Source organism: Arachis duranensis, chromosome 1 (genome assembly GCF_000817695.3).
Source record: "Arachis duranensis cultivar V14167 chromosome 1, aradu.V14167.gnm2.J7QH, whole genome shotgun sequence".
NCBI classification, from domain to species: domain Eukaryota; kingdom Viridiplantae; phylum Streptophyta; class Magnoliopsida; order Fabales; family Fabaceae; genus Arachis; species Arachis duranensis.
Genome location: NC_029772.3, coordinates 8,686,813 through 8,701,250, shown reverse-complemented (window position 1 = coordinate 8,701,250; position 14,438 = coordinate 8,686,813). Strand labels below are relative to the sequence as shown.

The following is a 14,438-nucleotide window of genomic DNA, read 5'->3' as shown; positions in this document are numbered from 1 at the left end:
TGACTTTACCATTAAGATCTAGTTCCCACAAAGAAGATATGTCTTGTTGCACTACAACATCATCATCCAGAAATACTATCTTCTTGAGATCTGGAAACAGCTGTTGTGGTCGAAAATCAGACGATGAAACAATCATCATGAAGAATTGAGGCTTTGTTATTAGTAGTTGCTTAGTGATGGTTGTTCAACTGTTTAGACTTTGTTATTTATGAATGTATCAAAAGATTAAAATGACCATCATTAACAAATTACCTTAGGGAGGTAAATGATGAGATGATTCATCAATGAACGGCTGCTAGGCCTTAAAGTGTCCAAATATCTGTTATGATCTTGACTATGGTTGAGGTCTTTCTCTTTACTATGATAATGCTTCCAAATTAAGTGATTAATATCCAGCATATCTTTAATACCAGCATTTACTTCTGCAGACCAATCATATTGGTGCAATCCCCTTACTTCCACAACTGCTGATTCAATTGAATTGGTAGAAAACCAAGCATGCATTGGAGTATAAGTTTCCTTGTTAGTAACAATGTGAAAGACTAGTTTTTCTGGGTTGGCTGAATTTCGAACTGCAGAGGCCACAACAACAGAGGCAGCAAGGACATTGTCAGTTAGGAGAACCAGGTGGCGAAAATTAGGATCGATGAGGCGAGTCGCGTATTCGGGAGAAGGTAGACGAGAGCGAGCAATGGCATTTACAGCATACTCTTCAACTAAATTCAAACTAAGACAATGGAGACTTTTGGGAATACCCTGTGAAGCAAGATGCCAGTACTGCGCTTTGCGTTCCATCTGAAACAACTGAGTGTAAACCAGAAAAAAAAATGCATATTTTGATTATGATAGTTTACTTAAATGGACTGTAATGCAAGAACTTATTTAAAGGGAGGGACACTTTGATTATGATGTATCATCACCCAAATTCTCATAATGCTAATTTTAGAATTAATAAAATCATAGCTGCTTTAAAAATTAAAACATTGATAATTAATTGTGTGCTACGATTGATCAATTCATTAAGTTTCAATTCAACTCATTATTTTCTTGTTATGCTAGCTTCCCTCACTCCTCACATTCCTGATTTATAACATGAACTCTCTGTGGAGACATAATGTACACCATAACGAAATTCAGCTGTTCTTGTTAAGTAATCATATGTAGATTCAAATCAGTTTCCTCTCTTGTGGTGCTTCTCATGATTTTCAGTCTGAAATCACCACACTGAACCAAGCAATTTATTTCACATTAAAGGGTAACTATCAAAAGCAAACACAGTAAATGTACCATGGCTTTGGTCTTGAAAGCAAAAGTCTTAAGGTCTTGTTTTGAGGTAAACTCTTTCACAAGTTCATTGAATGACTCAGCTCCTATATCATCATTACCCTCATTTGCCTCCATTAGTGCTCTGGTAAGCTCATCTCTTAGTTTCTTCGTGCACATGCATAACAAATGTTAAGTGATTGATAATCATAACAAAGATAATTAAGTTTCATTAACGAGTACACAAAATAAAATTTTGATGTGTAGCTGTATTTCTTTTTCTTTATCTAATATGATATAATATCTGTAGTCCTTTACCATTGGATGAAATTAAATGTGGAGAACATCTTGTCTCATATATATTAATTTATAAAGAGATTTTTTTTTTCTTTATCAAAGGAGTGGAAGGACACTGCAGCAGAAAGCATGATAACTTAAATTAAAAAAGCTAAAACATGATGGATTAAAGGATTGTTTTTTTCTTCTGTACCAATTTGTAAGTTTTCTTTTGTGCAGTTTCATTTGATGCATTAGTAATTCATACACTAGAATCTTCAGAGACTTTAACCACATGAAGCAAAGATTTTACAAGCAGAACATATGGATGAAGGACACTGGCAAGTCAAGGAACAGCTAAGAACAGAACTATCACAGTTCACAGAGTGGATGATGGACATTATCCACTCAAAAGTGATGATGGAGAGGACTGTGCCTAAGTTGGTGACAGATAGACAGACACTACCCTTCTTTGGTGGATAACTCTTTATCAAAAACTAAAAAGAAAGAGATATTGACATAATTAGTGACATGAATAGTCAAGGTAGCATTTTTGTTTAGGGGTGATCGCTGAATCGAATCGGATCGGATATGACCAAAATTTCGATTCGATCCATACTAAATCCATCGGATCTCGGATCGTTTATCCGATATATCCATAAAACACGAAAATATTTTTAAGAGCATATTTTTATTAAAAAAATATCAATAAAATTCATTTTTTCTATTCTTTTAAATATGTTTATTTTTAAAATAATATTAAACATATTTTTTAAATAATAAATTAAAATAATACAATATGTATGATAATTATTAGTTAAAAAATATAAAAAGAATATTTACTTATTTATTTCTTTATTTTTGCGGATACACGAATATGCGGATATTGCCATAAAATCCGCAATCCATCCTATTAGTGTGCGGATCGGATCTATATCCGTAATTTTCGGATCAGATTCAGATAAACACCGCGGATATGCGAATCGAATCCGATCCATGAACACTCCTATTTTTGTTCCTCTATTTTTTTTTATATTACAAAGTTGAAATTCTTTCGTTTTTGAGAATAATAATGATCAAAATTTAAATTTTTAGAACATAAAAATTCAGATATCATTTTATAAGATCACTTCAAGTTATATCTCTAATAAGAAAAAAAGCAAATGTAAATGTTTACCAATAGATGGAATAAGCATAACGAAAATAAGGGTTATGTTAGCCTTGATATTAACTAATGAACGAAATGTATATAAATTATTGGTGCAAATTATTTTATTCTAAAATTCAGTAGTTTTGTCACGTAAATAAAAGTTATTTGTTTCAGATAATAAATACAGAAGATAAATATAACTATTTTGATTTAAGCGATAGCAACTAATTTAATTAGATTTTAGTTCTAAAAAATTTACAGGGTGTAAAACTATTTTATGATTTCTAAGTTATATCACATATTATGATTGATTGTAAATCAATCACATATAGGAAGAATGAAATTCACAATGATATTTCAACTATATATATTTATATTCAATTTATATAATTTTCTTTACATATAATAAGATAAAAAAAAAATGAACATCTTTTGTATTACAAATTCTTTAGGAATTTAAAGAGTTAATAATCAAATTAATCCTTAAAAAGTAACACATTTTTTAAATTTGTCTTTAAATTTTTTTTTTAATCAAATTAGTCTATCAAAAATTAAAATTTAATCATATTTATCTTTTAGTTATTCCATTAATAATTTTCGTTAAAAATTAATGTTGTAAAACGTTAATTGACAGCATACATAATACCTAACATATCTAATTGAAGATTAACTAAATATGTTTATGAAAATTTATTAATTTAATCATTATTTTCAATTACACAAACTTTATTTCCAATATAATCTAGCAACTAAATAAATAGATTTTCATAAATATATTTGATTAATATCTAATTAAACATATTAAATATCATATATGCTATTAATTAATATTTTACATAAGTCGTTCACACGAAAATTGTTGCTGGAGTTACATAAAGACAAATATGACAAATATGATTAGTTTATAATTTTTCAAAAATTAATTTGATTTATAAAATTTTTTAAGAGATGAATTTAGAGAACGCCTACACCTTTAACGAGTAATTTGACTATGAACCTGGGTTTAATGTTGCCGTTTCTTCTAATCTTCTGAACTTAAAAACTTTTAAGCTAGTAACAAAAGAAGAAGAATATGGTAAACGAAGCGCTTACCAATGACCTGTCAGCTCCACTGAAGAACCTCCATCCTCCACAGTCTGCAAAAATCCATTTACGTCAAAAACTCTATTCAATCTTTTAAAATATAGAAAGTTTCTTTCACTTTTTTACAAAGGTTTAGCTAATATTAGTTTTCATTATACGTATTAAATTAATAGAAAATTTTTAAATTTTTTATTTTAATAAATTCACAATAAATATTAGTTAGACTCATTTGGTAATTTACTTTCTCCATACTTGAAAAGTGATTAATTTACTTCTTCTCCACGTAACTAAATTATTAAAAATTATTGAAAAACTACCATAATAACTATTAAATAAAAAATACATAAATAATAAAAAAAAATCTAAAATCCAAGAACCTGAAACTTATAAAAACAGAAAGTAAAAAAAAAATACAAAAATAGAAAGTGTGAAAAAAAAGATAAAGAAAAAGGAAAAATTATTCACCGAAAGAAGAGCGAACCGAAGCTGATTCGAGAACAAAGATTGCGATTCTGACAAACAAAAACGGCAACAATGTTCCGAGCACCAGCGCCGCCGGAATCGCCGTCCGTGCAGTAATCCGGCGACCGGAGGCTGGCTTCGACGGAATCTTCAGCGATACATCTTCTGCCGCGCCGCCACCGGCACCGGCGCCGCTCGATATCGTGAGTCTCTTTATTCCCTTGGCAGATATAGAGAACTTCATCTATCTGTTTCTGGAATGTTCCATTGGAATCAATTTCAGCTCCTCATCGTTCGTTGCTTCGAGATCTAAAGCTACATTAGCTTCACTAACTCAGTGAGTCACTCACCGAGTCACTTTTACTTCTTCAGTGGTTCAGTTCAGTGTGTGTGAGAGAGAGATGCATTTGTAATAGAAGAAAAAGTGATCATAGATTCATAGTAGACTAGTCACGGGTTCTAATTTTTTCTTTCCATTTTTTATAAAATATAAAATAAAATGAAATTCAGTTTATTCTTTCTGTTTTTTAAAGTAAACCAGCCAAATGTTATTCCAAAAAGTGTGGCTCTTACAAAATAGACGGTAAAAGAAATTATTTGAAAATATTATAGTTTTATTTTTCAATAAATAATTGGTTAATATTTTTTAAGTTTTTTGCCTTTTACTTGTCTATTAATTTGTATTGATTATTAGTTTATTAAATTTATTTTTTAAACAACAATGAAAAATTAAATACTCTACGGTCTCAAAGTTACAAATAGTTGGCAAAATAATTGTGAGATAATATTAATATATGTTGCAGGTTATAAAAATCAGAAATATCTAATAAATTTTACTAGAATTGGGTCCCAAACTCCAAATGGTAAATTGGTAAATTTCACCTGTGTTATGAATTATGATTGGTCAAAACTTCAGAAATTATTTTTTTTATGGATGCAGGGATGGTGTATTGGCCGGATAGAGAAAGTCTAGGGAGGTCAGCAAATTTTGAGGTTTTTAACCATCAATTAGCCATCAATGATTTTTTAATGGTGTGAGATTGCATCTAATGGTGGAGAATTATTTAATTTTCCTTTGATAGTTAAGTGCTGACCAGAATTTAGCAAAAATGCTGGCCCCTTAGCACTCTTTGGCCAGATATTGGTCAATGAAAAATATTGCCGGAGTATGGAATTCACGGTCAACACGTCGGGGGCATGCTGACTGTGACGTGGCGACACTCCTCCACCACGCCAAGGGCGTGCTGACTCACCACGCAGGGGGCGTGGTGCCTGGAGAATCGTGAAGCGCATCAGAGATTCCCTCGAGTTCCAATGCTGCTGCTGCACCATGTGGAGGGCGTTCTGCAGGCTGCCTACATGCAGGGGACAACCCCCCTCTTCCGGAACCAGCGAGCTCTCTCCTTCTTCTATATATATGCATGAGTCTTCGTTTATTGTAAGGGAAATAACAAGAGAGAAATAGTAGTTAGTAGCATACTGAAGCAAAGAAATTAGAAAGAAAGAAAGAAGTGTGGGTTGTTATAGGTTTAGGGGGAGAAGAGTGTAGTGAGTAGTAGTTAGTAGTAGTGAATTTAAAGTTTATACCAATGAAAAAAATTTTTAGTTTTAGGAATTTAAAAAAAATGGTACGTAATTATATGGCACTCGAAGAACATATTATCAATTATTTGGATCATTCTATTTATGTAAGTTGGCAAATTTTAATTTTTTTCTGTATTTAAAATTTATTTTTTATGTATTTATATTTTTTAATGTATATGTATTTTGTAATGAGAATATTATTTTCTATATTTTATAAAGATTTTAATAATATAATAATAATTTTTATGAAATAAACGTTAATAATAATAATAATAATAATATGTAATTTTTAAATATTTTAATAAATAAGATATTAAAATAAATATGTGAATGTTTATTAAAATATTTATAAGGATTATTATTTAATTAATGTAACGTATATCTTTGTTGATGCAGCCTAACAGGAATTTGTTGGTGCGTAAACTGGATCTACTACAAACGTGAAATTCGATGGTAGAGAACTACTTACGCACCACGGGATTCTACCACGTCTCTAGAATTGGAGTCATAAGAGGATTTCACCCATGTTAGCTGCCCTGGTTGAAAGGTGGAGGCCTGAAACCCACACCTTTGTATTGTCGATCGGTGAGGTTACAGTGACATTAGAGGATGTCGCTCATATATTCGGCCTACCCATTGATGGAGAGCCTGTCAGTGGATGGACAGATAGTAGTAGCGACTTCGTTCAAAGTCAGGGCATAGCGATATTCGGTCGTGAGCCATCAGTCAGTCATAATGCGAAGTCCTATATAAAGCTGGGTTGGGTTCGACGTATTAGAGACGCAGAGCTGTTGGACACTGAGGAGTCCATCAGGCGATACGTCAGATGTCATATCTTCTGTTTGTTAGGGTCGACTCTATTCACGGACAAGTCGACCGCATATGCCCATGCGAAATATCTACCATTGCTTTGCGATTTCGAGCGGATCCGTACTTATAGTTAGGGGGTCAGCATGTCTGGCACATCTTTACAGAGCACTATGCCGTGCATCACGATATGATACAAAGGAGATGGATGGTCCTCTAAATTTGTTGTTTGTTTGTGTTGGGAATAAGACACCATTCCCCCTTGAGAAAAACACCTTTGAAAGAGAAATAAAATAGACACGATCATAACACAAGAATTTAACGTGGAAACTCCAATTACCGGAGAAAAAATCACGGCTGTTGTCAAATGACAACCAGAGAATATCACTATGTGAAAATTGTTACAACACATAGACTTCTTTCTCTCTAACACCGGCACCCCAGCACACCCACACTCTCTCAAAGCAAATATCTAAATACACCTCACAACACTCTCTAATCAAAGAGTATAAAGAAAAAAAAAGTCAGATACAAGCTTAAAGTGTTTCTGACTGGTGCAAAAAATATGGAGAACTTAGCCTCATATTTATAGCCTAGACCACCCACTCCATTTGCTATTCTAAGCAATGTGGGACTAATTCAACCAAATCCTAACAATCTCCATCTTGATTGAAATAGTCACACATCTTCAGCTTCCATTGTCAACACCGACAATTCTTTGCTGTCATTGTCTATACCGACAATCATAGTTCAGAGAACTATCATACTCCACCATGAAAGTATACTCACTTGGAATTAGACCACTCCAAGCATTTCGACTTGGTACAGATCGAAACCTTGCTGAAAATTCATGGTGCAACTTCCAAATTGGCTTTTCTTGGAAGTTCTTCAGCCATCGACCTAACTCCGCCACACACCTTGCATCTCAATGCCAACCAATGCCCGTGTGCAATTGTGGACCCGATTGCCACAATTTATCCTTATCCATGGCAGTGCGGTAATACCATGAGGATACTTCTTGTCTTCTAGAGAACATCATCTTCTCTCATAGAGAGAGCAACCAGAGATCTTCTCCTTCAACGCCTTGTGCAAATCTGATTGTATCAACACATCCTTGACTTGTATTTGCCACAAGCCAAAATTGATTCTTCCATCAAATTTCTCTATTTCAAGCTTCACAGCACTTGAATATCCTGACATTGTTGTAACCGTATACTGGAATAGTATAACTTAACTGTAGACCGTGCACTAGGAAGGGTCCCCAAGAAAGAGAGGTGGGTCACAATGGACACACTTAAATACCAAGTCTTTCCTTAGCCAGAACCTTTCCAAACTGCACTCTCATAGTGTCACACTGCCTTCTAGCAACAACAACAGCAACCAAAGCTCAACCTCAAGCCACAGAACAAAATTCTTTTTTGATGTGGAAGGTCAGACTAGGCTGCAACCACAGAGCATACTAAGAATAAATCCCACCGAACCGAAGCTCTGATACCACTTGTTGGGAATAAGACACCATTCCCCCTTGAGAAAAACACCTTTGACAGAAAAATAAAATAGACACAATCACAACACAAGAATTTAACGTGGAAACTCCAATTACCGGAGAAAAAACCACGGCCGTTGTCAAATGACAACCAGAGAATATCACTATGTGAAAATTGTTACAACACATAGACTTCTTTCTCTCTAACACCGGCACCCCAGTACACCCACACTCTCTCAAAGCAAATATCTAACTACACCTCACAACACTCTCTAATCAAAGAGTACAGAGGAAAAGAAAAATCAGATACAAGCTTAAAGTGTTTCCGACTGGTGCAAAAACAAATGGAGAACTTAGCCTCATATTTATAGCCTAGGCCACCCACTCCATTTGCTATCCTAAGCAATGTGGGACTAATTCAACCAAATCCTAACAGTGGATTGATAGGTTAATCCTCATCTTTCATTTAATGATATTTCATAGTTCTTTAGATTGAGGCTGCAAAATTAATGGCAGTGATGGTAGAAAGCAATGTTGGTAGTAGTGTTGCAGTGATAGGAGTAAATATGATATTTGATTGAGATCAATATGTCTTGTACATCATTACCAAACATAGCAAAAAAAATTGTGTATTATGTGTCTATGTCTTACTGTGTATTTGTGTCTATGTATTTATGTCTTAAAGACACTATCCAAATACTGCCAAATGGATTAGTCCATCCTATTTAAATATGTAGTTCCAAAAGTACACTCTCATTTCGCAACGAAATAAAAACTTAAAATAAAATTTATAAAATAAAAATTGAGCTTTTTTTTAGGAATTAAATTGATTTTTTTAGTTTAACCTAAATCGAAACTAAAAAAATTAGATGAATTGCAAAAAAATAAAGTGATTTTTTTACAAAATTCAATAACTCGTAATTAAAAACTATTCTAAACAACATAAAATTAATATCTAAATCTATCTTTTTTGGTTGGCTAAATGGATCCATCCAATTGACTAAAGTTTATTTGCTATCCATAATCACAAGGTTAAACACTAATTTTACAGAACTAATTTAAATTGAGTAGTTAATTTATTTGTGTGCTTAAGTAAATGTTGACGGATTAAATCTAACTTTGTATATGCATCAATTCATTGACCAACGATAAATTCTTGAATGAAATTTAGATTTTCAATAATTAGTCTTTGAGTTGTTGGACTAGTAAATATCACAAAAAAAAAACTAATTTTATCGTTAAAGGAGATTTAGAAAAAAGGGAAAGGAAAATACATAGCGACACTAATTGAATTTGATTAAACGAGTTGTCCCTTGATATTGGTAGGTTTAGAATCCCCTTTACCTTTATGCCATCAACCTCACCTTTGGGTGTATGGTGTTTAAGCTCTTTCTTGCATAGCCTCTAAATATTGAAGGCACATGTTATGCAACTTTGATGTATCCTCTCATGTAAACAAAATAATAATAATAAACAATAAGTAGTAAACACTACACAATGCAATTTCCCAAAAGAGAAAACAAAAAACTAACAACGCGTATGTACTAACCAGAGATTTTGGAGATTCCTTCCTTGTTTTGTCTTGTCATGTCTACTTCCTTTTCTTTAATCTTTATTGGACCAATTGCTGGATTCTTGTAACATAAACCAGAAAAAACAAAATCATCAGTTAGTGATATGCCATGCTTAAAGGTAAAGACATATTTTCGATCTATAGTGTTATTGAATGAACAACTTTTGCAATACATGATTGATAATGATGGATTGGTGATCGACCAAGTATTTTGGTAATAAGTAAAGGTTCTAAAGTGAACTTTCCTAAGATACCAATAATGCATGTGTTCCTTCTGATGCTTCTCACTTCAATTCACAATTATCACCTAGCTCATATTCTTCTTTAATAACTTAGTTTTTGCATCCTTGAATATATTTTTTTCTGTAAAATACTCTGTTTCCGATTCAAACTTATTGGTAATTAATGCAAGTAGTTTATAATTTTAGTTTCAAATGTTTGATCAATTTTAAAAGTATTTGGAAAGTAGAAAAAGAAAGTTTTTTTTCTAAAATAAAATTAAAAATTTTATTATTTTCTCAAATACGATTTTTGGACTTTAATTCTTCAAATACGTTTTTTTTTTTATTTGGACAAGTTTGCCTTACTAAAAAGAATCAGTTAAAACCCTATTGAATAAGCCCGTAGCATAAAAAGAAATGCAACATACGGGACAATTTATATTACTAACAACCGAATAATACTGTCCCTTTTTTCAAAGGAGATTAGAAATATTTAAAGTGAAAAATTTGATAAAATAAAAAAATTAAATTACTTTTAAATCAACATATAAGTGTAATTTTATTAATTTTTTCAGTTTAAAAGAGTTTTTTATGAACAATAACCTTGTTTTCAGTGCCAAAGAACTATAATTTAAATAACATAACTGTTCCTATCCTGACCCAATGATAAAAGTCCAGACCCCTTATTTATATTAGGGTTTTTAAATAAACCGGTTTGGTTCGGTTTGGTTAGGGTTTTCACTAACAAAATTGAAAACCGAACCGAACCGTAAAAAAATAGCAAAAATTTATTTTTTCGGTTTTTCGGTTTTCGGTTTATTCGGTTTTTTTTGGCTCGGTTGTTCGGTTTTGTTTGGTTTGGATCGGTTTTGAACACCCCTAGTTTGCGGGGTCGTACTTCCGACAACACGTCAGAGAGTGCGTCATGTGAAAGTGGTTTTATCCAACGTCAGCGGGCATACGCAGTTGTTGACACGTTCAACCCCGGTCTATCCACTCCAGCAGAGGCAGACGGGTCGGCCGCTCCGACAGATGCAGGTGGATCAGCCGCTCCTACAGAGGCAGGCGGTTCGGGAGCTCCGGGGGTGGATGACTCAGTTCGAGGTCACCCATATGACCTACGGACGGAGCGAAATCCACCTGATAGGTATACTCCATCGCGATTAGGTCCGGGCATTATGCGTAAGGGACTGCACTGGTTCGTTGGAAAGAAGTGAGCTTCGGTTTAGGTTTTTTTTATCTTATTTTCAGAATTAACTTAATGCAAATCGTGTTTAATGTTTGTCTTGTTAACTTATGTAAATCGTGTTTAATGTTTGTTTTATTAACTTATGTAATCAGTTAATGACAATATTAAGCGATCATTAAAATATCAATGGATAGACTTCAATTGAAAAATACAAACACGTCTAATTTCAAAAGCATCAACCAACAAAATACAAATTAAAAAATACAAACATGACAATATTAAACTACGAACCAGCACCACTCGGTCTAGCACGCTGAGGACACCTACTCCGACTATGACCCTGAGCACCACAGAGACGGCATATCCGAGGACTACGCATGTCGCGTGAGTCCATTTCATTCAAGTATCGGGTTAGTTTGGGCTTGCCTTTAGACGTTCGCCTCAGCACGGGATTAGCGTACCAAAGTGGGTCCCTCATAAGCAGGCCATGTCTCGGGATCACCTAACGGTGTGAACTCAAATCTATATACCTTACGAACCTCCGTCATCTTGTATACTTCATGCACATACAACTGCCAATCGAGACGCTGGTTAGCACAGCAAGCAATAACATGGCGACATGGTATTCATTCAACCGGAAAGTGCCCACAGTCACATGTCCGTCGTGCAAGATCAACAACTAACACCTTTCCAGTAGTCATTTCGCGCACCTGAAATACCTCATTTCGTCTATCAAAGCGGTACACAACTATATTCTCAGCCTATTGCATACTTGCTTCTATCCGCTGTTGCGCAAATGCGGAGTACGTATATACAGCACGCTTGCGTTCGTGAGTCTCAGCATTCTTCCGCGTAAAAAGTTCATTTAACCTATAATATGTTGCTCGGACTAGTGCCAACACAGGTAGATTACGGGCACCCTTCAACACTGAGTTAATGTACTTGACAAGGTTCGTTGTCATATGGCCCCATCGATGTCCCTCGTCGAATGCCAATACCCAATGTCTGAGTCCAATGGTATCGCACCACCTAGCATATGCCTCGCCTCGCTCTTCCAACCTCTTATAGTTGATATTGTACTCCTCCACCGTTCTTGAATACCCTATGTTGACAACAAGCTTTTGCAAGTGAGGGACTTTGAATGCCCTTAAGAAGTTACTGTCGATGTGTCTTATATAAAACATCCACCATGCTCTTGGAGGTTGCCAGTCACCACCAGAACGATTTACTGCTGCCTATATTGACTCATGTCAGTCTAAGATCATACCCACACCATCTTTTCTAACAACATACATTCGCATATTCCTGAGAAAGAAGTGCCACGCATCAGCTGTCTCCCCTTCCACCAAGGCAAAGGCGATAGGCACAATGTTCTGGTTCCCATCTTGTGCAACAGCGACTAGAAGTGTACCTTTGTATTTTCCGTATAGGTGTGTGCCGTCAACCTAAACCAGAGGCTTGTAATGCCTGAAAGCCCTAATACATGGATTGAAACTCCAGAATATACGATGAAGTATTTTTACACCTTGCGCCTCCTCATTTCTGTTGTACAGTGGTCGTATTTCTATTTGGACAACTGAGCCAGACATCTTCTGCACCATGACCGAGAGCCACCATGGCAAGGCTTTGTAAGAATCCTCCCAACCACCGAAAACTTTGGCTACGGACTTCTGTTTTGCCAACCAAGCCTTTTGGTAACTGATGGTATAGTTGAACCTTGACTGGACTTCCGCAATTATAGATTTCACCTTGATGGACGGGTCCGTCTCGACCAATGGCCTTATAGCCTCAGCAATTATATCCGAGTCCAACTTGGAATGATCTTGTGAGATCGTTCCGATCGTGCACGTGTGCCTACCGTTGTATCTGCGTATCTCCCAATAACCTTTTTTCCGTATCAAGCTAGCTCGGATAAGCCAGTCACATCCACACCCGTACATCTTGCATTTTGCATAGAATGTCTGTGGCTCAGACTCATACACATCATAGTCAACTCCTCTAGATATAGTGAAACTTCTAATTGCTGTGACGACCGACTTTCTAGAACTGTATTCCATTCCAATCCGGAACTCTCTGTCCTCAGGATAAGCAATTCCTACAGAAAGCTGAAATCATTGTTTATTGATCAATCCAAAGTATAAACTAACAAAAACTTATTATTTAGTCAACACGTACCTATGTTTGCATATTCCGGAAACTCGGGGGCATGCATGGCGTCGAGATCCAACTCACGCATAAAGGGTGGAACGCCCATCGGTTGACTGCTCGAGGGATGAACCACTACATTCTCTGCTGCTGCCTCAACTCGCACATCACCATCTTCATCTTTATTGCCGGTTTCATAAGTGGCTTCGAAGTCCTCTTCGCTGTCACTATCCATTCCTTCGTACACTGTAACTCTATCATAATTTACATCTATATCATTTTGGACCGCTACTGCCTCTACAGCTTCAAACTCAATGTACAACTCAATCTGTGGGTGTCGCATATGAGTCTACCGGTGAATTTGAAACATATTCTGCATACTCGCTTCATCCGTGATCGGCATGGTATCAAACTGTATTAGACCACCAAAAACTACAACCGGATTTTGGTACAGAATTCTGCTCACTCTCATTAACGTACCATTCTCCATGCTTTGACAGAGGCCGCTCTGCAGCTCCATTAATTTCATCGTGCATGGAACCACAAACGAAAACGGATTCTGGGACACAAACCTCACTCCCTCATGAGTATTACGTATTATCTCACCGTTACGATACACCACCAAATTTGCGGTGCCCTCCATTACACTAACAACAGCCTGAAAGAATACTCACAACACACTCAAATCTTACTCTGTATGCAAAATACTATCGAGCTTTGCCTTATACAGAGGGGTGCACTTAACACGCCCCCCACGTGCTGCCTGCCTCACCCAATCACGTTTTAACACGTGGCAGAACGCCCCTGCGTGCTGACTTAGCACACCTCCCACGTGTTGCATACTTGGACCAATCAGCCTTCGCCACATCAGCACGCCCTCCGCGTGCTGACTCAGCACGCCCCCACGTGCTGACTCAGCACGCCCCCACGTGCTGCCCCTGCTAGCCAGTCAACTTCTGCCACGTCAGCACGCTCCCTGCGTGCTGCCTAATTGGCTCAACCACACCATGCCACCTAGCTATCACGCCCCCCACGTGTTGTAGATACCACGCTCCTTGCATGCTGTACCTTCATTTGGCACGTCCACCTATGTGTAATACACATAAGTTCTCTATTTTCATACAATACACCACAATATTTTCCATATTTAAATTAATGAGCCTCAAAACTTAATTGATACCGATACATAAAAAGTAACA

General features: G+C 35.7%; 2 protein-coding genes and 1 pseudogene across 2 annotated transcripts; 1 reads left to right on the top strand and 2 right to left on the bottom strand.

Annotated features, from left to right (window-relative positions):
* LOC127746497 (probable galacturonosyltransferase 15) overlaps positions 1-4,690 on the bottom strand; it is a 5,796-nt pseudogene extending 1,106 nt beyond the window's left edge.
* A 1,652-nt stretch (positions 4,691-6,342) lies between these two features.
* On the top strand, positions 6,343-6,762 carry LOC127747477 (protein MAIN-LIKE 1-like). The gene has a single exon (XM_052261428.1). It carries the CDS (start codon positions 6,343-6,345, stop codon positions 6,760-6,762), a length of 420 nt encoding a protein of 139 aa, XP_052117388.1.
* Positions 6,763-7,660: 898 nt separating this feature from the next.
* On the bottom strand, positions 7,661-13,582 carry LOC127747476 (uncharacterized). Its single transcript, XM_052261425.1, has 5 exons — positions 13,270-13,582; positions 12,620-13,189; positions 12,381-12,505; positions 11,867-12,329; positions 7,661-7,818 (listed from the first exon to the last, which is right to left on the bottom strand). The coding sequence occupies exons 1-5, from the start codon at positions 13,580-13,582 to the stop codon at positions 7,661-7,663; spliced, it is 1,629 nt and encodes a 542-aa protein (XP_052117385.1).
* Positions 13,583-14,438: the final 856 nt, after the last annotated feature.